The sequence below is a fragment of the Thermobia domestica genome, chromosome 2 (genome assembly GCF_964235325.1).
Source record: "Thermobia domestica chromosome 2, izTheDome1.hap1.1, whole genome shotgun sequence".
NCBI lineage: Eukaryota > Metazoa > Arthropoda > Insecta > Zygentoma > Lepismatidae > Thermobia > Thermobia domestica.
Window position 1 is genome coordinate 73070139 of NC_137455.1, and position 23337 is coordinate 73093475.

The 23337-nt window shown below is 36.4% G+C and overlaps 2 protein-coding genes across 2 annotated transcripts in view; both read right to left on the reverse strand.

The window, feature by feature from the left end:
- Positions 1-8374: 8374 nt before the first annotated feature.
- LOC145679076 (uncharacterized) lies at positions 8375-9028 on the reverse strand. The gene has a single exon (XM_081749672.1). The coding sequence runs from the start codon at positions 9026-9028 to the stop codon at positions 8375-8377; it is 654 nt and encodes a 217-aa protein (XP_081605798.1).
- A 5476-nt stretch (positions 9029-14504) lies between these two features.
- LOC145679692 (uncharacterized) overlaps positions 14505-23337 on the reverse strand; it is a 30402-nt gene continuing 21569 nt past the window's right edge. The window contains exon 5 of the mRNA XM_081750266.1: positions 14505-14648. Coding sequence (XP_081606392.1) covers positions 14527-14648 — 122 coding nt within the window. The 3' untranslated portion in view covers positions 14505-14526. The remainder of the gene's footprint in view (positions 14649-23337) is intronic.

Here is a 23337-nt window from a genome sequence, read left to right on the forward strand (position 1 = left end):
AATAAGTTAACCTTGTTAAGTAGGACAGGAGAACACATCGATTTAGATAGGGCTGTATATGAAGAGGCCAATGGCATTTTTAGGAATTTATTTGATTCAAGTAATGAAGAACTACCCAGTAATAACGTCATCTCACTACCAGAGATTAATGTACTTTTATTTGGAAAGGAAGTTAATTCTTTATTAGATACAGGAGCGACTTGCTCAGCTATTTCTAAAGAAATTTGGGACTCCGTCTCAAATAGCCACCCCACACCCGCATTTTTGAGTGCTAAGAATATACGGGTTACGTCTGCTTTCGGAAGTAAATCAGCGACAATCATAGGCCAGACGCTGTTAGTCATTCAGATACATGGGAAGGAATTTCATACATTAGGCATCATTATTTCAGGTCTTAACAGATCTTTGATTTTAGGTTCCAACTTCTTTACAGAATCTCGTGCCGTGTTAGATTATGATACTGGCCTTCTACATCTCAAACATCCTCATGATGTAGAAGTCAAATTTAGATCTGTAGATTGCGAGACTGAGGATCTAGTAGTTCGATGTTTAGAATTGAATGGTGAGTGCGAGAAACCATATAGTTTCATTGAGGAGTTAGATAATTTTGAGTGTAATTTTTCCCCGTCAGATGAAGGACGGAAGGCCATACGGGTTAGTGCACAGAATGAGCATAAGACCTGCAGAGAAAAGGCTGCTCGTGCCCCGAACTTGGATGATGGTAGATTCCCAAGTGCCCAAGAAATGGCAGTTCATGTATTCCCACCAGAAGAGTGGCTTAAAGTGAACACACGTGCCTCCCATTCAGATATAGAAGATTTTGTCGCGAACTACTCAGATCTCTCAGCCTCACAAAGAGAGAGTTTGAAAGCTGTTCTTTTAAAGCACCAGGCGCTTTTTGATATCAAGCCAGGTTGCATAACTAACTACGAGCACGAGGTTGGAGTAACGGACGAACGTCCTATAAAAACTAAATTGTATCCTTACCCAAAGAAATTCAGGAATTTGGTATCGAATGAAATTTCGCGTTGGGAGGCCTGGGGTGTGATCAAGAAGATGCCTACCGCTTTTATAAACCCTCTGGTAGTGACGCCGAAGAGCGACGGACGTATTCGAGTTTGTATAGATGGAAGAGCTCTGGCCAAAATTTCAGGGGATCTCTCCGACAGACCTATGCCACCCCTATCTGTTCTCCAAGATATTTGCGACAACTCTTGGTTTAGTTGCGTAGATGCAACCGAGATGTTTTTACAAATTAAGGTGAAAGAAAGTGACCAGAAGTATCTTGGGTTCCTACATGAAGGCATTTCATATGTTTTTCAAAAACTTCCGTTTGGGACAAAACAGAGCCTTGCTTCTTGCGTAAGAGCATTAGATATGCTAATTGGATCAGAGGCTAGAGAGTACTGCGGCGCTTATGTTGGTGATTTAATTCTAGCCGACAGGAGCTTCGAAGATCATTTGGTACACCTCGACAGAGTGTTGGGTTTACTCACTGCGGGCGGCCTAACTCTCAGGCTGAAAAAGTGCAATTTTGCGAGAAAATCACTGAACATACTTGGTTTCCATCTTTCGCAATCCGGTATCGGCAAAGATCCGGCGAAAGTGAAGGCGGTGTTAGATTTTAGGACACCACGGAACGTCAAGGAACTGCGTTCCTTCATTGGCTACTGCCAGTACTATCGTTGCTTTAGTAGGAAGTACTCGGAAGTTCTCCATCCGTTGTTCCAACTGCTAAAGAAGAATGTTAGATTCAAATGGGAACCAGTACACCAGGCAGCGATGGACAGGATTAAGCAGATCTTCCAGGAGGAAGTAGTTCTGAAAACCGTCCTGCCTGACAAGCAACTGATTCTCGAATGTGATGCGTGTGATATTGCGTGTTCTTCTCTATTGTACCAGCGTGATGACAATGATGACATCCGTGTCATTGCTTTTACATCACGTGTGTTCAATGCCGCACAACGCAACTATTCAATAACAGAGAAGGAATTTTATGGACTCATAGATGGCGTTGTTAAGTTTAAACAGTACTTAGTCGGTACTAAATTCATAGTACGCAGCGACCACCTTGCTCTTAAATTTATTCTCTATTGTAGACTGACAAACCAGCGTATCACCCGGTGGGCGATGTTACTCTCAAATTTCAATTTCGAATTCCAGTTTGTCAAGTCCAATGAGAATCTGAGTGATTATCACTCTAGGTACCCTCCTCACACAGAAGAAGACCTCAGTGTTGCACGGAAGCCTATCCTCCAGGAGTCGCTGATGTCCATCCTGACGGAAATCCCATGTGAGTTGAGGAAGATGATAGCCATACTACCGGAGATGCAGTCTTCAGATCCTGTCTACGGCAAGATCAAGAAAGATGTCGAAGAGAAGACGGACTCACCGAAGGTGAATGGTGCTTGTCACCGTTTTGAAGTTTTGAACGGGCGCTTATGCAAGCGTGACCGGGAAGGAGTCCGGATTTGCATCCCAGAAGTGTTAGTAGTTCCACTGCTCGATTATTACCATACAGATCGAGGGCACATGTCGGCCAGTAAACTACTTCCACTTCTATCAGAGTTTTTCGTATGGCCAAAAATGAGGGCAAGTGTGAGGCGTTTTTGTGCTTCCTGCGAACTATGCCAGAAGAGCAACCCCCCCCAATGTTATCGTCCGGGACCACTGAATCCCGTCGTAGTGGAGAAGCCAGGCTATTTGGTCTGTGCTGACTGGTTAGGGCCTCTAACCAAGGGAATTGGGGGAGTCCATTACGTATTAGTATTTTATGATGCTTTCTCCAAACTAATAGGCTTGTACGCATGCAGAAAGGCAAACACTACCACTGCCATAAGGAAACTTAAGGAGTATCTGAAAGTTAACCCTAGTGTGGAACTAGTCTTAACAGACAGAGGGTCACCGTTCCAGTCTAACCGCTGGAAAACAGAATTAGCAGATCTTGGTATCAGGCACATCACTTCGACGCCATATTATCCGCAAGGTGAAATGGCAGAAGTAGCTGTCAAGGCTACAGTACGTTTGCTACGTAAATTGTGCCATGATAACCAAAGATTGTGGCCCAAATACTTGGAAAAGATAGAGAAGTGCTTAAACTCAGCCAAACACCTGACCACTGGCGTGTCAGCCTTTGAGTGTCACTTTGGGCAGTCTATGTCAAGAGACATAGCCAGGCTGTTTGAAATCCCAGAAGTGAATCAGCGCCATGACGTGCAGTACTATGTAGAAATTGCTAGAAAGAACCATAAAAGGAATGCTGCTGCACGGAAACGCAACTTCGACAAGTCACACCGTACTGTAGAGTACAAAGTGGGTGATCTTGTACTAACTAGAGTTTTCCCCAAGTCGGATGCTCTAGCAGGTGTGTCGAAGAAGCTCTTGCTCTTGTACTCGGGACCATGGCAGATTGTCGCCGCCACTGGTCGAAACATGTACACACTAGGGGATCCAGCGACTAAAGAAGTAAAAATGACAAGGAATGCGTTTCTATTGAAACCATACATTTCCAGAGAAGAGAAGGATCAAAGTGGTACTGGTCAATAGAGAAGACACAGATCACACATATAAGCATCAAATACCAGAAGTGACAACTAGTGTATATAGTGTTAGTGTTGTGTATATTTCAGTGTATTAGTGTAAGTGTATGTATTGGGAACTTATGTCTTTTATGTTCATGTAACTCAGGGAACACTGAATTCTCTTATTTAGCTTTTGATTATTGATTTGCATTTATTATATTTATTGTGTGTTTAACATTGATTTTTTTTTAACCTTGGGTGTATTGTGTAACTCTAATATTTCAGGAATGAAAATGTGCCCTCCGTATGATCTACGCCCTGTACTAGAAAGTACAGCACCTAGAATCATAGGGGGGAAATTTATGTAGAAGGCCGCTGTCCTTCTCCATCATCTGCATATCGAAATGCAGATGAGGGGCACATTAGCATATTGATATGTATATATGATAATTTTGTGGTTTACTTATTTGCTTAACATTAGCATATGCAGTGCATATTTATTTGATATTATTAGTAATGAAGTGTGAAACACCTAGCATAGTACGTAAATATTAATACAATATTGTATTATATTGTATTTATTTCATTGTGTTTATTCCATTTATAGGCCTTATAGCACGTATGATTGGGTTGCATATAATTACTTCATTGTTGCATAATGCATAACTAACAGGGGATGATGGAAGATAATGAATATAAAGCAGAGATGAAAGATTAATTAAAAAGGAAATGAGCAGATTCTATAAGAATCATACTTGATTTTTCTGGACGCTTGGAAGAGAGCTAGAGCTGAGAAAGTTTTTTTTTCTTTCCCGACTTACTGTCGCCGATACTACAGGATGGGAGGTCTCTCTCAACTCACCACGGAAAGAAATACCCAGAATAGAAACTAAATAAGTATCGTATACCCAGGAAGTAGCCTATAGACTTCTTTTGGTGAATTTACACTGGGTTTGATACAGTGTGTTGAAACACGGAGTTCGTATTGTTTAAAATGCCATAAAGTTTTTCGCTTCTACATGCGAAAATTTTGGTTTCTAAAGGTGTGATTTCCAATGCACCTAGCGTCAGCGTCTCTTCCTCCCCCCCTGTTCACCAAAAACCAGTAACCTGGCTAGCGAGCCTTTTGCTTGGTTCCCAACATGCAACACCAATTTGAAAATGTGTACTCTAATTTGACTTATTTTCTGTGTTTAATATTAATATTTACGTACTAAGCTATACTCGTTCTTGGAAAGACCGCATAAAATTCTGTTTATTTTTAACAACGTGTTTCCCTTATCGAACAAGACACTTAGATCTTGTATTTGTGAAAAATAAATAATTAACAAATATGTTTCCTTCAATCTCTCTCCAAGCAAGCATGGCTACATTGGAAGCAGACACTTTGAACGACAGCCACAGAAATTGGGTGTACCGCTGCTTCTGAGAGAGATGACAGTTAATGAAATGTATAAATATGTATTCTTTGTAGGTTTAACTTTATTTTAATGTATAATATCATATGTTTCTATGTTTTATTTGTATGTGACAAGTGAAGAAAACAAAAGTAGGCGGAAATCTTTCATAGTTTCTGCTGTAAGCAAAAACTTCCGGTGCTGGCCACTACCTGGAGGAGGGGCAGCACGTATCAGCCAAGAAAGGTGAAGTTGGCTACGAATGGTGGCTGAAGAAGAACATTGACACAGGAGACCACCCGCAATATTCGCCTCAAGGCAAAAACCTTTGTCAAAGGGTGCTGGGAGAAGCGAGTTTCTTCGTTTCCTGTGTTTTGCCAGAAACATATACTCGTTTTCCTTGGAGAACGGGGTAGTTGAAGCTAGACTCGTGAAGTAACAGGAGATAGTTTTGCGGTGTAATAGGAAGTCACCTGACTTCCCATACAGAGTTCGATACCCAGGACACGGTGAGAACAATTGTTTCGGTTCCCCGGGATTTGTCCTGTGAACAACTGTATCGCGAGTGTGTTAATCTAAATTTCTTCAAGAGCATGAGATAGTACAGTGACAAACAGTGTATGACTTACACATATTTGTAGTTATACGTCAGTGGTACTCATTCTATTCAGTGACAATGGAAGTTTAAATTTTGAAATCATTTTTTTTATATTCATCCATTCTCTGAGTGGTTAGAGCACTCAGTAGAGATCAGCTAATTTTTGAAGCTTATTCATAACTCCCAGTGTTAATATGGGACACTCGCATTTTGTCAACTATGGGAGAAATATATATATCCTAACATATCTCAAATAGAGATATAACTCCGAGGCCAGTAACGCTATTAAACTGTGCCTGTCCTTGGACATTTTTAGCACAAGGCTGCAAGTAATTAATTTGCTTGCTTTTTAAATTAGAGCTACTAAACATTCTTTCATAGAATGCTTGAAATTCAGCGTACCATATCTTCTACCAGAACATTTTCGTGTAGTGGAATGAGCATCTAGGAGGACACTGTGTTAAATCAATTTCAGAACTTGTGTACGTCAAGTGAAGTTTAACAGTGCATCACCATATAAAAATCTTGTTTATGTTTATCTTCTATCTGTGTTGTTAGCCCACAATATAGTGAAATATGTTTCTTCGACAGTGAAATACATCTCTCCTCTAAACTGTTAGAGACGAGAAACTAAAAATTATGAGGAGATAAATAATTCTGTAAATATTTCTATAAAAGTTTTTTTTTATTATTTTAAAGGTCAGACAGACCTTTTCTATTTTTCAGTTTATTCTAAATTATTTCTCATTTCATTTTATTTTTTTTTTAGTGTGATACTATAACAAATACAAATCTATAAGTAACGTGTTTATGTGATAGTGCACTACAAAGGTGATAAGTATTTAGTGTATAAAGTGTGATATCATCTCATCTATCATGTGTGAGATTCCTGTTTCCTATGTGGGAAATAAATCTGTCAGCTCATACCAGAACAACTGTTTATTCAATTGCTGTAGGGTGAGTACCTGCACTAATGAGATCTTTGTTTCAGGAGTGTGATTCAAGGAGACATTTTCCCCTTGATTGTGTATGTTGACCATCTCTCTGTATGGGGCTCAGAGAGAATTCCGCCCAAAAGAACATAATAACAGCCATGAAATAGTGAGATCAAATACAGGCTACTACCTGTAAAAATTTAAAGTATAGATTTTTTTTTTAACCTAATTGGAACTTATAAATGACTCACTATTATAGCATCCTTGAGCATGGTTGTTATGCAGATGGCCCTGAGATCTGCTGTTCTACAGAAATACATAATTTTGCTCTACCGACTTCATAAGAGAGTGGCGGCCCTTACAGGAGAGAACCTGATCTCCAAGAGGGAATAAATAACTCCTTATACTCTTTTGATATTTGCATTTTATGTAAATACTTCAGTTAATTAAATATTCCCAGCCACTCTCCTTCAACATTTTTTTTTATATATTGTGTTGGTGTCGTTAGGTAAACAGTAGCTTCGGCTCTGGCCACCTAGCACCTCACACTTGGTCCTATTCCCACGAAATGCCTGTAGGTTATGAACTGAAGGCATGATATTCAAATGATCGAAGCTTCTCAGCAGATTGTATGAAATTGACCTTAGTTGCTAAGGTAAATATTATATTTCATGATTTTTTTTAAAAACGTGGGATTAGAAACAATATATGAGTCTCATAACGAAACACATACCCTTACAAAATCGTGTCGCTTAGCCCCCTTGGTCCTATTCTCACGAAGTGCCTGTAGGTTATGAACTGAAGACGTGATATTCAAATGATCAAAGCTTCTCAGCAGATTGTACGAAATTGGTCTTAGTTGCTAAGGTAAATATTGTATTTCACGATTTTTTTTAAAACGTGGGATAAGAAACAATATATGAGTCTCATAACGAAACACATACCCATACACTCCTCCCCCAGACCTCCTGCGAATGGATTCCATTGATTGAGCATATTTTAATCGCGGAAGCTTCTCATAGCATATCATATTGTTTTAAAAACAACGTAGGATGTGAAATGTGTTATATGGATATTCACATGATGATGTCTGTTATGACAAGTAATTAAAATCACTTATGTAGAGAAATTAAAGATCAGATTATGCCAAATGAATTTGCTGCTTAAAAGCCGTGATGAGATATTGCAATATAACATATTCCCATAGCACAAAGAACTACGTCATCGAAATTTAGAATTGAAATACAGTACCATAGAGATACCTGTATAAACAAAATGAAACATGACTTTCCCAAGTCTTGATGTGAAAGATATTATCTTATGTATTGAAATCGTAACGAGATATGTTTTCGATTATGGTAGGCATGATCGAACTTGTTATGACATGTTTCACTAAGGCAAACACGTATGTGTGTGTGTGTTTGTGTTCGTGTGTGTGTGTGTGTGTGTGTGTGTGTGTGTGTGTGTGTGTGTGTGTGTGTGTGTGTGTGTGTGTGTATGTATGTGTGCATGTGCCAGCATAGGTTTCGAGCAATTCCAATCAACTTGGTACAAATGTCCCTTATACCCTAGAGAGAAATGATACTGTCGATTCCAGTTTTTTTGGAGTCCCTGAGATGAATAGTGATACCTGCGTTTCCATTTAAGTAACGCCCACTGGGGTTTCGCTCGAGACGAGACGAGACAGAATTTTTGACAAAAAATTCGAGTCGAGACAGAGTGCTTCCAATAGAAACATATTTATTTTTTGAGACGAGACATCACTTTCACGACATATTTTCGAGTCGAGACAGTCTCAAATCCTGTCTTGTGCGTATCCCTAACGTCCACCTTCATGTTTTACCAAGGATTATCGTTGCAACTCAAGTATAACAAGTATAACAAAAATTAGATACAAAACGAAATGAATAGGGTATTTACCCTTTACTGTGATAACGGCTGTGCCAATTCGTCACTGTCAACATCTGTTTCATCCTCGAATGCACCATCCGAATCATCTGACGGCTCACTGTCGCTATCTTCTGTTCCTCCAAACGAAATCAAAATTTTTTCTACCTCATTTTCTATCAAGCCGTCCCGCTCCCAATACTGTTTTTCTATTTTTTCGACATGCTGACAGAAACCCTTCCAATCTTCTGAAGCGCATGATGATATTGCAATTGAGGTAAGTTCCTGGAGTGCTGTGAATGAAAGTGACCCTGTCGTGTTATGGTCAGGTATATATTTGTTCACCTTGGCCCACGAAAGTTCTATCGGGTTCAAATCACACGAGTACGGGGGAAGACGAAGCACTGTATGGCCATGTTCTTCAAGTAATTTGTCCACACGATACGTTTTCTCACGAGGTTTGTAGGCTTGAATTATAACGTTTAATTCCGCCTTCCTCATGGTTTCATCACAGCTAATTTGTCGAGATTTTAGCCAGGAGAGCATATCGGTTTTCAAGCTATAGCCCGAAGGAACTTTTTCTGCTTGTACTGAATGGTAAGGAGCGTTATCCATTACTATGACAGACTGAGGAGAAATATTTGGGATAAGTTTTTCTCTTACCCACTTCTGGAAATTCTTACCATTCATTTGACCGTGATAATCACCTGCACTACTACCTGCCTTATATATAAGACACGCGTTCGGCACAAATCCATTAATGCTTCCTGCATGCACAACTATGAGTCGATATGCAGAACTAGCATTCGCATGGATCCGTACATCGTCTGACTGCCAACTCTTCTTTGTTGTAATGTTGCTGTCGACTCCAGTTTCATCAAGATATATCAGAGCGCGATTTTCTCCCCGATATCTCTTGACAGCTCTTAAATATTTACTCCTCCACGTTACAATATCTGGTCTTTCAATCAACACCTTTCTCCTATTGTTACATCTCTTCCAAATGAAACCACACTGTCTCAATACCTTGCGCAGTGAGTCTATTTTCCAAGGAAAATGAATTTTTTTGCCGCACTACAGTTAAAATCTTAGCACACGTTGGTACAATGTGATCTGACACGTACATTTCAATCACAGCATTTCTTATAACACACAAATCAAAATCGTCTACAATGACATTTCTGTGATCGGGTCTTTTCCTGTGTTTACCGGGAGAAATCAATTTTCGTGTCGGAGAATGCATTTTCCGTGTATGAGACTCCTTGCGAATTCTTTTTATAGTTGATTCAGACAAACCTGTAGCTCTAGAAGCACGTTTTGTGGCTTGACCAAGAGGTACTAAACACTGTTTCTCTCTTGATTCGCGGTCACAGAATTCAACAATGTTGCTTATTATTTCTCGACAATCACTATGAATAGTCGTGCCTTTCTTCCTAGAGCTCGCCATTACACTAAAACACAGCATATTATAATATTAAAAACACACTAATTCGAAAAACACAACGAAACTAAGCACGAAACACAAAGCACAACGCGCGTTTCAAATGACACCACGGAATAGCACACTGATAACTTTACCCGGAATAGCAGACGACATCTAAGTATAGACCACACCTTAAAAACCGAAAATGGACTTGACCGTGTCGTTGACCTTTACCCGCCAACCCCTGTTTTAGGGTTCTTCTCATCATCTGTTGGCAATAAGTTCTATTAAGTCTGCTTGTACTTATTGAATATTATGAATATTTTGCAAACTTGCAAACTAAAATGAAATGCAACAAAAATTAAAACAAGATTATAATCGATACAAATGTACGGGATGAATATAACACGTCCGATCTTCGCAAAGTATGGTGGAAAAAGCTATTTGTTTAGTTCTTCTTGGCCAACCACTAAGAGCATTTATAATCCATATGTGATTTTATTATGCTCAATTAGTACATTCAGATTCACGAACAACGACGAACTGAACGATACGATAATACAGTTGCAAGTATTAACTGTAGTCATCAGTGGCGTATTTACGATCTTGTTTCGGGGAGGGCTTTGCTAACTTTCGGGGGGAAGGGGGCTTTGCCTGAAAATGTGAAAATTCTGCAAGATATTCGATATACTTCACTATAGTAAGTAAGATTTCGGGGAGGGCTTAAGCCCGGAAGCCCCCCTAAATACGCCAGTGGTAGTCATAATAAAATAATTCAACTAAGCAAGGACGCAAATGATGGGGGAATTAGAAATGACCAAAACTGAATGGTTTACATCGCTCATTTCGAAATACGCCTAGCAGATTAAACTTGTAAGAAATGATAAAAATCAGTGCAATTTGGCATTGCACTAAGCATGGTTTGGGGGGCGGGAAAGCGAGCATCGCCGGTAGGGATACTTCAGTTGATTACTTAGGGGGGGAAACAAAATGTGATTGAGGGGGAAATTTTCCCTCATCCCCCCGGTAATTCGCACCCTGAATGAGTGGATGTAAATGTTGACGTCATAACCACAAATCACGTGACAAAGATGGCGTCTACTCAAGAGAAAGCGCAGTGTGTGGCGTGGTTTTGTGAGTTAAAATCTAGTGTTTTGGTGAGAAGAAAATTCCGACAAAGATATCAGAAACAACCACTTGCAGGTTCAAGTATCAATAAACACAGCACTTGACTACTTTGGCCTTATACATATAGTTGTTTATAATCTAATATTACAAGAGATGGTAATTTTTGTTGCGAGCAGCAGGCCTTGCCTTGTCGTGGAGGACCAGCACACACTCCTCTGCGATTAATTAACGCTGGCTTCTTCTGCTACAATGCATGTTGCACCCAAGGATGTTATAAAATAGAGGATTTGCCCATATAACAAAATCGTGAAGGCATACGTCACAGTTTCGCCACACCACTCTCCCTACTCCGCGCACTAAGATCGCAATGTTTCGAGCCAACAATCATGGAGGAAACGAGAACATCCAATCAGACGTGTCAACTCATTCGATGCTCGGTTGTTTTTTTGGCTTCATTGAGTTCATAGGATGAAGGTACGTATGGGCAGATCCTCTATTTTATAACATCCTTGGTTGCACCCCTTGCTATTGCTGCAAGTGCAGGTTCGCGTTGATGGTGAGACCTCGTGGTAGGAACTCTTAATCCTCGCTTGGCGACTAGTCCACCAGATACAGAGATAATTTTGTGTAGATACAGAGAGGGTCTTGAGATATTAGGCAAAATGTCACATGGGGACAACTAATATTTGGTATGCTTGGAATTGTCATATAGGACCCATTTTGGTCGCTCGTGAGCACACTTGACAAAGTGTTGATGTGTTGCGGTGCCGAGACAGCAACGACAAACAGGCTATCATTCGTTGCTTCTTGTTGGATGCAGACAATGCGTGGAATGGCCACTTCTAAATTTGTACATCTTCCCTATGCGATGCAGGTAAATTTTTATTGTTTCCTCAGAAACCTGGAATCATTCGATAAGTTCACCACACGTTTGACTGCTATCGTCTTCTATGGCTGCCTTCGAAGCCTCGATATCCAATCACTGCGGGATTCATCACAAAAGGTTAAATCACACGACCTTGAACTAAAGGCCTATTTCTCGAAGTGTTGTGATATGTTTTTTACAAGTCGCAAAATACCATTACGTAGAAATTCTACAGTTATAGTAAAAGTAATTTTCTAAATGATAATACCTTTGTCATGATTTCATGGTGTATATTCAATTGTAAAATATTAGATTTTGAAAAAAATTTACTCTAGTATTACAAGACTAGTAGTTCTGAGTAATAGGTTCCTGGCGCTGCTGTCGTTCACGGCATCCTTCCCAAATGTCTGACATATTCAACAACTTGATACAGCTGGTGACAGGCCCACCTTAAAAGATATACCACAAATAACTGCGAACGAGCTGCTTTGATATCTCCATTTCTCCTAGACACTGGACGAGCTGTGATTGCTGTGTGTGTGCAACATTCTATATCGGCACAGTTTAATAGTCACACTAATCCTCCACCGCTTTTCTGCCCAGTGTGATCACCGCTAGTACTTTCGTACTAGATTTAGTATCTTTCATAATATTTTAGTGTTCTAGTACGTTCACCCACAAATCTAGTACTTTTCTTCTTCTCTTCTTTTCTCATAAATACATTTGGGTGAGAAAAAGAAATCTCATGAAAATTTGGCAGCGTACGTAAATTACACTGTTAATGGTGTCGGGAGGAAACAGATCCATTTACCTCGATTTTGAGCTGTAACTTATAGTTCATTCTATTTGGAAAAATAGGAAGTACAAAAGTATCAAAGAATAAAGTATTAAAGCTAATAAATGACCATAGTAAACAATATTACATATTTGATGATCCGTTTAAACAGTAGACTACTAAAACTCGATTTTCTCAATAACCCCACTTTATGATATTTCTTGTTTTCGCCCGACATTCTCTATATTTGTAATGCTTATATTACTTTAGTGGTTTTTACAGTGAATTCACTACGATACAATGATACGTACAGTGAATACGATAATTAAGCAGGGATTCCACCAGGATTTTTAGTTTGGGGGTGTAAAGTCAAAATTGGGAAGGTGTAAGTGGTTTGTTTGCACGGTTTGTATATAATTTTGACTGTAAAAAATTTAAAGTTGGGGATTCTTTCAAGAATGTGGAGGTCACTCCCCCATCCACAGGGTAGTGGGAGCTGCATGAAACCTTCTAATAATTAGATATTAATATCGTAAAATATAAATAGGGTGACACGAGAGCAGCTAAAATTTTAGTACTTTTTCCCAGGCATTGGTTAGTACGAAAAATTTTTGCTGGGTGGTCACACTGTTTCTGCCGTGACATTTCGTTTTTTCTCTCCAGTGGTGTTATTCAACGGTTCGCGAACCGGTTGTTAAAATATTTCCAGTTCGCAGAATCGTTTGTTATATCCAGACATAACAGTAAATTTTACCCAGTTATATACAGGAACTGTACATTTTAGTTTAACTATCTTTGTTTTTAGAAATTCTTACAGCTATAGGGTTAAACATACGGGGCCTTATGCAGAGTCGTTCTGATGCGTTATTAGTGCCATACTAAAGAGTTCGACTAGCATATGTTTCCTGCAGTAGTCAGGCTTTTAGTATGATGCTAATCATACGTCAAAACGACTCTGCATAAGCCACATGATCTCTCAGAACAAGGTAGACCCTTTCCGCCTTATACAGAGTCGTTTTGACGTATGATTAGCATCACGCTAAAAGCCTGACTACCTGTAGGAAACATATGTTAGTCGAACTCTTTAGTATGGCACTAATCACGCGTCATTACGACTCTGCATAAGGCCCTTTATTTCTTAATCTGATATGCTCAGATATCAAGAATGTGCACTGGGATCACATGAGTGTAGTGGTGAATGTTATTTATATTTGAAACGCATATATATCATTATCAAAAATTGTCGACCAATTGCTGGATTCAGGTCTTTCCAATATTTTTTGACAATCATCTATCGTGGATATTTCGTTTCCAATCGCTACCTAATTTCGTCACACCATTTTGTATGGGGATGCTATTTAGGTCTCTAGGCTACTTGTCACTTGTAGTATCCAGTAAAAAATTTGCTTTTGCCTACCTTGTATGGTTTGTTTCCTAAGAGAGTTAGATCTATCCATCTACTCTCTCTCTCTCTCTCACTCACTCACTCACTCACTCACTCTATCTATCTATCTATCTATCTATCTATCTATCTATCTATCTATCTATCTATCTATATATATATATATATATATATATATATATATATATATATATATATATATATATATATATATATAATCGGTTCTTGAAAAATTAGAATATCATCACTGCTTCTCTCTGAGTGCTTCAGTGCTTCGTGTAATGCGACGGCAAGAACTGGTGCCTTGTAGAATTGAGTATTCATTTTTAACCATTTTTTTAGAAGTCATTAAAATCGCACTACGGTATCCAATTTGTTCAACTCATTTCAAATACTGTTGTTTTTACGTCAAACATTAAAGAAAATCGTACTTCATAGTACTTCATGTACGCCTACCAAGAAGCTATATGAATATTAGGTAAAGCTAAGTTATTCACCTAAAATAAAATATTAAAAAAATCAAATAATATAAAAGATAATATATTTATATGCAAATTAAGAAAATGACATGCTCTAAAGAATAAACTGGTGAAAATTATGTATAGCAACGTGAATTCGCAGACGTATTGGGTTCCATAATTTCTTCAGATTCATCAAATGGACGTTTCCGCCTATTTCTATTTTTCCTTGGTCTCTCTTTGCATGGCCGTCTTCTCCCTGTTACAGAAAAATGAGATCAAATTTTGATAGTGCATAAACAAAGTTAAGTTTTAATTAATTTTTTTCAGTAGCCTGAGGGTGGAACATAGAAAATATTAATAATGGAACTATCGAGTATAAACCTGACAATGATCTTAATGAAAAATGAAATCTTTAAGTTTTACGTCCCACATTTATGCCGGCTAGGCTAAAGGAGACGGTGACAATTAGAAATTAATGAAAAAGCGGAATGAAAAAAGTGGGAGGAAACCCACGTTGTTTGTCCACCACAAAGTTCACTTGTCACGAGATGTGATCGAACCAGGAACCCCAAGCACCAGAGGTGAACGCTTTACCTGATCATGTTTGTTTGTTCTAGTACCCCTTCGTTCCGAACCAGTAACGTGTTTTCTTTCTTTGTGTGTGGTCCTGTATTTGATATCCAGTAATGACACTCGCCTCGGATACAAACTGAAGTTATGATTGGAATTTAACTTTGAACATTAATTTCTGTCCAATATATTCTCAATGCTGAAATTGCCAAATCAAAAAATTTCGTATGGTAGCTTAGGACCATGGTATGTATCACAATTAGTATTGGGGTCTATCTCGTTCTCTTTCATGGGTAAAAAATTGCCAAAAAGTTAAATTTCGTTTTTTTTTACCTAATTTATCCCCTTTAATGAGTTTTAATTACCTTATATAGTTATATGGGTGAATACAGGGGTCCATTCCCTTTCATAAGACATGGGTATATTGATGCACCCCTTTAAATTTTTGGGAGGGGTACATTGACCCACCCCTTCAATTTTGGAAATTCTCTAATTTAAGCATTCGGTATCATAGTACAGGACCTCAATATGTATCATGATAAATTTGGATGGTCCCTCTCATTTCCTTTAGGGGTACAAAATTGCCAAAATGTAAACATAAGCGATACGTTGTACCACGTGTTTCGTTTTGCCCCAATTGATTCCCTTTGATGAGCTTCTTTTACCTTATATGGTTATATGGCCATGTATAGGGGTCCATTCCCTATCATAAGACATAGGTACATTGATGCACCCCTTTAAAAATTTGAGAGGAGTACCTTGGCTCACCTCATCAATTTTAGAAATTGTCCAATAGGTCAATTTGGTATCATAGTACAGGACCTTAATATGTATCATGATAAATTTGGATGGTCCACCTCGTTCCCTTTCATGGATAAAAAATTACCAATAAATCAAATTTCGGAGGTTATTGACCCATTTTATTCCTTTTGGATGAGGTCTTATTACCTTATTTGATTATGTGGGCATGTACAGGGGTCTATTCTATTTCTTAAGATATAGGTACATCGATGCTTCCATTTTAAAATTTTGGTACAGGTAAATTGGCCACCCATAAATTTTGGAAAATGTCCAATTTAAAACTTTGATATAATATAGGACTCTAATATGTATCGCTAGTTATAAACTTCTATGATCCATCTCGTTCCCTTTACGGTAAAAAAAATTGATAAAAATTAGTACTACCATTTGTTCGGTTATTGACCCAATTTATTCAATTTGATAAAGTCTTATTGCCTTATATGATTATATGGACGTGTACAGAGGTCTATTTTCTTTCTTAAGATATAGGTACATTGAAACTTTAGGAGGGGTACATTGACCCACCCCTTAAAATTTGGAAATTGTCCGATTTGGTATACTAGTTTAGGGCCATAATAAATACCATTATAAATCTCGTTCCCTTTCATGGGTAAAAAATTGTAAAAAAATGTAAATGAACCCTTTGATAAGGATGAATGTGTACAGGGGTCACATTTCTTTATACTTTGATATTTACTTTTTAAATTTTGTTCTGGTACATAGGACCATTTCTCTAATTTGAAAATTACCAAATAAAATTCAGTAAACGTTTTCTAGGACCCATTGTAAATGTTGGTGTCTCTCTTGTGGCCAAATATTCAAATTTTAAAGGTTATTGACCTATTTTATCTTTTTTGATACTGCTTTAGTATAGAAAGAATACAGGATTTATTACTTTTTCATAAGACACAGGTGTATTTGTGTACCAATCTTAAATTTTGGGAGGGATATATCTCTTATTGCCAAATCAATAATTGGTAAATGTTCTTAGAATTGGGTGATCCAGTTTAAATCATTGTCAAATATTAGTATGGTCACGTGGTCAGCTATTGACCTATGATGTGATTATTTAAGTCCATGATATTGGTACATTGATACGTTCCTCTTAAACTTGGGAGGATAATTTGAGAATTGTCAAAATTACGTCATTGGTCTTGATTATTCACGAAATATAAACGTAAGCAATACGTTGTACCACGTGATTGACCTTGATGAGGTGGTGTAAAGGGATTCATTTCCGTTTCAAAAATCGTGGGAGTTATCAAATAACACACTTCTAGACAACAGTTGGTTCTGCTTATTTCTTTCTATGACAAACAATTGACAGATGTTATTGACCTCATTAAGAGGTAAATACAGCAAATAATGATATGGTTAATTCTAAGACTTAGGTATATCGAGAGAGGTAGTAGGACCATTCTCTTAAATTTGGGAGTTGTGATAAACAGAATTTTAGTATGAGACTCGAAGTTTGAACGTTTAATAATCGATCGAACAATACTTTGAACATTAGTCACAACTCACAGTCTAAGATTATTGATGATGGTTAATTTTTACCTTGAGCTTTCAGAAATCTGATAGGTAACCTTATTGAACCTTATGACTCATAGACGAAAGGCAATACATGCTACAACACTGAAATTTAATCACAACTCACTGTCTAAGGTGACGTAATTTGATTGGTTAATCACTAGCAAAGTTATTGTTGATGCAATCTGATTGGCTGATCACTATCTTTCATGCAATCTGATTCGTTGATCGCTATCTTTCGTGCAATCTGATTGGCTGACGATTTTCAAATCTTTGCTGCATTCAGTTTTAAGTTTTGTTTAACATTTATTGATTGCTGTTTAAAAATCTTGGTTTGAAAACTTTCGTTCAACATTTTACACTCACTGATAAATATGATCAAAACAGTTTATTTGTTAATCGAATAGTGAAACATGAAATTATTTTAGTTAAAATTTTTGGTTTGAATATTTTGTTTTTAAAATTTCTGTTTACAAAGTTTGTTTGAAAATTATTTATTTGAAAATTTTTGGCTGAAATTTTTGTTAGAAAAATTTTTTTCGATTCAAAACTTTTTGTAAAATTTTTGAAATTTTTTTCAAAATTTTTGTTTGAATTTTTTGTTTAAAATTTTTAGTTTAAAAATTTTTCGTTTCAAAATTTTGTTTGTAATTTTTTTGTCTGAAATTTTGTTTGAAAAATGTTTGAAATTTTTTCGTTTCAAAATTGTTTCAAAATTTTTGTTTGAAAATTTTTGTCAAAAATTTTTAGTAAAAATTTTTTGTTTGAAATTTTAGTTTGAAAAATTTTGTTGTGAAATTTGTTTAAGTTTGTGCACTAATTGGTAAAGATCCGGAACTGTTTAGAACAAAAACATCTGGCAACACTGTTTATCATGATGCAATAGTACACGTCAGAACATGGTAATGCAACGTCATCAGTTTTGCATCATCGTTCGAAATAATATTCATGATAACGTCATCATGACTACTTGTCTGCAGTTTCTAAACTCACTTTATGTGATGAAATCATTTACCAAAAAATACTGATTTACAACAGAATATACCTTATAGAATCTTAGCTAGCCGAATGATCAATACAAAGTTTGGATTACGAATCGTAGTGAAGTTTGAAAATGATAAGAATATTATTTTACCAGCAAGATATTTATCCATGGAAGAGTCAAAACAAGAAGAACTATTACGTTCCTTAACACTGGATCTGTATCTTTATGCTACAAAGGATTCTTAACTCGAATTTACAAATTTGAATTCAGTACACAGCCGGGTCTGTGAATTTGCTTTTGTCAGCATGACGTAAGCAATTGTGATGAAATCATGAATTCAAACGTCAGCAAATCCCATGTTAGTCTGTAAGGTATAACCCCTGAAATCATTCGAGCAAGTGCGTTTCAGCAGGAAAGATGTGTACTTCTAATGATAAAGAAGTCCTCTTCGCAAGCCATTATCCGATAAATATATTTAAGACAAAACATGTCACGGTTGGTATCTGTGCAACAACGTTTGAACCTGTGATTCGATTGGGCAAAGCAGAACAATTTGGTGTATAACTGAACTTTGATGAATGGCAGATATTATGTACACGAATCCACCAAATGAATGATTATTTTCATGATGAGCTAAATGTCACCATAGTCAAATCGTTAGGCTCAAATCAATAAGTTGTGCTGCGTACAGTCCTCGAGAAGACGGTGCTGTTACGTAAAAAGAGTACATTGCATGAAGCCCGCAACATGGTGTATCTAACGCAATCGGAATGGACCAAATTCATCAATGTATTCCAGTGTGTAAAACATTCAGCGGAAGTGTGCAACAAAACAAGTATATTCCTGATAAAGTACTATTTTGAAAAATGTGTCATGCATATTGTACAACATATGTATAAATGGTGTGATGATAGTCAACACCGTTCGTGGATGCATACCTGTATTGATAAACAGTTTATTTGTGATCATATTGACATTGAGTTTCCACAATTGATATTGCAATAGACCTTAAAAGACTTCAGTTGGAATTAAAAGTATACGCTAAAGACAAAATAGTGCAAGAAGTACAAAATACATTGTATCGACAATATGCAGATCCTTTATCTGGCATGGATATATGTGATTAACCAGTGCAATGTAATAAAATGATCCATTGCAATGATTTGTGTTTTTCATTTCAAGTACAACCCCATGTTCTGACGTATACTATTGCATCACGATAAACATTGTTGCTAGATGTTTTGTTCTATACAGTTACGAAACGGTTCTTTACCAATAAGTACACAAACTAAAAAGAATGTCAAACCAAAATTTTGAACTAAAAATTTCAAACAAAATTTTGAAACAAAAAGTTTTTCAAACAAAATTTTCGACACAAAATTATTTCAAAAAATCAAACGAGAAAATTTCAAACCAAATTTTCAAACAAAAATTTCGAAAAAATTTCAAACGAAAAAAATTCAAAAAAAATTTGAAACAAAATTGTCAAAAAATTTTACAAACAAAAATTTCAAACGAAAAATTTTCAAAACATTTGAAACGAAAAAGTTTTCAAACGTTTTCAAACAAAATTTTCAAACGAAAAATTTAAAGAAATTGAAACAAACATTTCAAGCAAAAAATTTTAAACTTTGCGGTTAACCGTCAAATTATCCGGTTTTTAACTATTCGATTAACAAATAAACTGTTTGGATCATATTTATCAGTGAGGGCAAAATGTTGAACGAAAATGCTCAAACCAAGATTTTTAAAGAGTAATCGGTAAATCAAAACTTAAAACTGAATGCAGCAAAGATTTGAAAATCAACCAATCAGATTGCACGATAGTGATCAACCAATCAGATTTCATGAAAGATAGTGATCAGCCAATCAAATTGCATCAACAATAACTTTGCCAGTGTCAGATTACATTACCTTGTGACTAAATTTCAGTGTTGTAGCATGTATTGCCTTTAGACTATGAGTCATAAAATTCAATAAGGTTACCTATCAGATTTCTGAAAACTCAAGGTAAAATCAACCACCACCAATGATCTTAGACTATGAGCTATGACTAAAGTCCAAAGTATTGTTTCAAATTTCGCGCCTCATACTAAAATTTTGTTTATCACAATTGCCAAATTTAAAGAATGGTCCTACATACCTCTCTCGATATACCTAAGTGTTAGAATTAATCATATAATTACATGTAGTTAGGTCTCAATAAGTTCATTTGTTTACCTTAGCAGAACCAACTGAATCACTGATTGGAAAAAGGGAATAATTGCATCAGACCTAAGTTTTCAAAAACGCTAAAAAACCTTCCCGAGGCGTTGTTTGTACTTGTTGCAAAAAGTGTATAATTGATTACTTGTAGCAAAAGAACTAAGAAACACTAAGACAAGAAGGAGAATCTTGTATTGTAGCACTGCAATTGGTTAAATAAGCTTAAAAATAAAAAAAATATTCCCTTTTTCCAATCAATTAGAGTTGGACGCAATTGTAATTGTGTGTAGGGCATGTAATGTGCAGTTTATGATAGAAAGCTATGGAAATATACATGCTGAATACAATGTTGTATGTTAATCTTGATATATGTATCCGAACTATCACGTATATTAGGCTTCTAACACTGTTATTGTCACCGTTCGTTTTTTTTCTTTCTTTCTTTCTTTCTTTCTTTTTTCTTTTTTTTTGGTAAAGCACATGTTATTCGTACAGCAAGAAAAGTAATACAATAGACCGCTGGAAAAATACGTAGCAAAATACGTTGTCAAAATAGAATGACTTTACATAGGGTCCTATCCGTCTGCATCTTCGTCTTCTGCAGTTTCTTGGTCAGTGGTTTTCCATGAACAAATCATCCTATAAAACTTTTTGTATTGGTCAGGTATGCATTTGATGATTTGTGAAGAATCGTTTATCTTTTTCTGATTGATCGGGACTTGCCAATCGTATGCCTTTGACGTTGGCAGTGGAACGTTTGTGACATTACTTTTGAGTAATCGAAAAATATCAGTTCTTAGTTCATTGATAAACTTATGAGCTTGCACATAACCTAGAGATTCTGCTTTATAAACAGTGTCTCTATTTACTTACTTGGAATTTCACTGTTTTGTCCACAATGCTACCTGAAGATTTCTTGTAAAACGGTTACCACCAATGTTTAAAATCTAAGATTTCTTCATTGACAACTTCGTAAACCTGAAATGGAGTATCAGTGTTTCTTGCACTCGTAATCATGTGGTTATACTGTGCTGGTAATTAAATGCGATTGTGTCGTTTGAGTTCTCGTTTGATTATAACAAAATTTCGGTCACATGGTAAAAACTGTGACCTCTGACTGACAAATATTGCTGTACAGTGGTAAAGCGTTATGACACGATCCGACTGAAAAGCATTAATGTCATTGTATGATTCCAGTTTTGGTATTGTATGATCACCACTTGTATTACTGAAAACACGTAAATCTGTAACTGATTGGGCCAAATATTTCTCTATAGATTGTGCAATGCGAAGACAATGCGAAGTATCGTAACATCAGCAGAGGGCTCTAATAGTTGTCTACATACACACAGTCTCACAGTTGTGGTGGTATCCTATAGTGATTGGAAGAATGAAATAAGAAACGTAGTTATTCCCTTTTTCTAATCAGCGAGATATTTTGTCTTCTACATTGGTCATATAGAGTTGCCTAAACATTCCTATTTTCTACTCAACGATGTAACTATCTCAAAGGAACACATCTGCTATCTCAGGTTAAAATCGCAAAAAATTGTACTTATTCCCTTTTTCCAATCAGTGGTTCAACTGTTGTCTAGAAACGTGTTATTTGATAACTTCCACGACGTTTATATTTGGTTCATAGGTGGGAATAATCAAAACCAATGACGTAATTTCATTTTGACAATTTTCAAATTACCCTACAAAGTTTAAGAGGAACGTATTAATGTACCAATATCATGGACTCCTAATCCCATCATAGGTCAACAACTGATCACGTGACCATGATAATATTTGACAATGATTTACCCAAAGAATGAGATACCAACCAATTCTAAAATCAATTACCAATTATTGATTTAACAATAAGAAATGTACCCCTCCCAAAATTTAAGTTTGGTACACAAATACATTTGTGTCTTATGAAAAAGTAGTAAATCCTGTACTCATTCAATAATAAAGCCGTATCAAAAAAGATAAAATAGGTCAATAACCTTTAAAATTTGAATATTTGGCCACAAGAGGGGCACTAACATTTACAATGGGTCCTAGAAAACGTTTACCAAATTTTGTTATTTGATAATTCCCAAATTTAAGGAATGGTTCTATGTACCCCAACAAAATTTAAAAGGGAACATAAAAATATAAAGGTAATAAACCTCTGTACATACCCATATAACGTGCTAAATCCTTATCAAAGGAATAAATTGAGTCAATAATCGAACACGTGGTCATACTAATTTCTGATAATTTTTACTCATGAAAGGGAACGATATTTATAATGGTATATATTAAGAACCTATATTATTATACCAAATTGGGCAATTTCTTAACTTTAAGGGTGAGCCAGTGTACCTCTACCAAATTTTAAGATGAAAACATCGATGTACTCATGTCTTATAAAAGAAAATAAACCCCTGGACACATTCATATATTCATATAAGGTAATAAAACTGCATCAAAGGGAATAAAATGGGTCAATAACCTCCGAAATTTGAATTTTTAAGAATTTTTTATCCATAAAATGGAACAAAATGGACCACCCAAATTTATGCTAAGACGTATTAGGCTCCTACAGTACTATATTAAATGTTTAAATTTGGCAATTTCCAAAATTTAAGGTGAGGGCAAATGTACTACTTCAAATTTTTCAACGGATGCACCAATATGTCTATATCTTAAGAAAGAAATAGAATAGATCCCTATACATGCCGATATAATCATATAAGGTAATATGACCTCATCAAATGAAATAAAATGGGTCAATAATCTCCGAAATTTGATTTTTTAGCATTTTTTTACCCATGACAGGGGACGTGATGGACCATCCAAATTTATAGTAATACATATTGGGGTC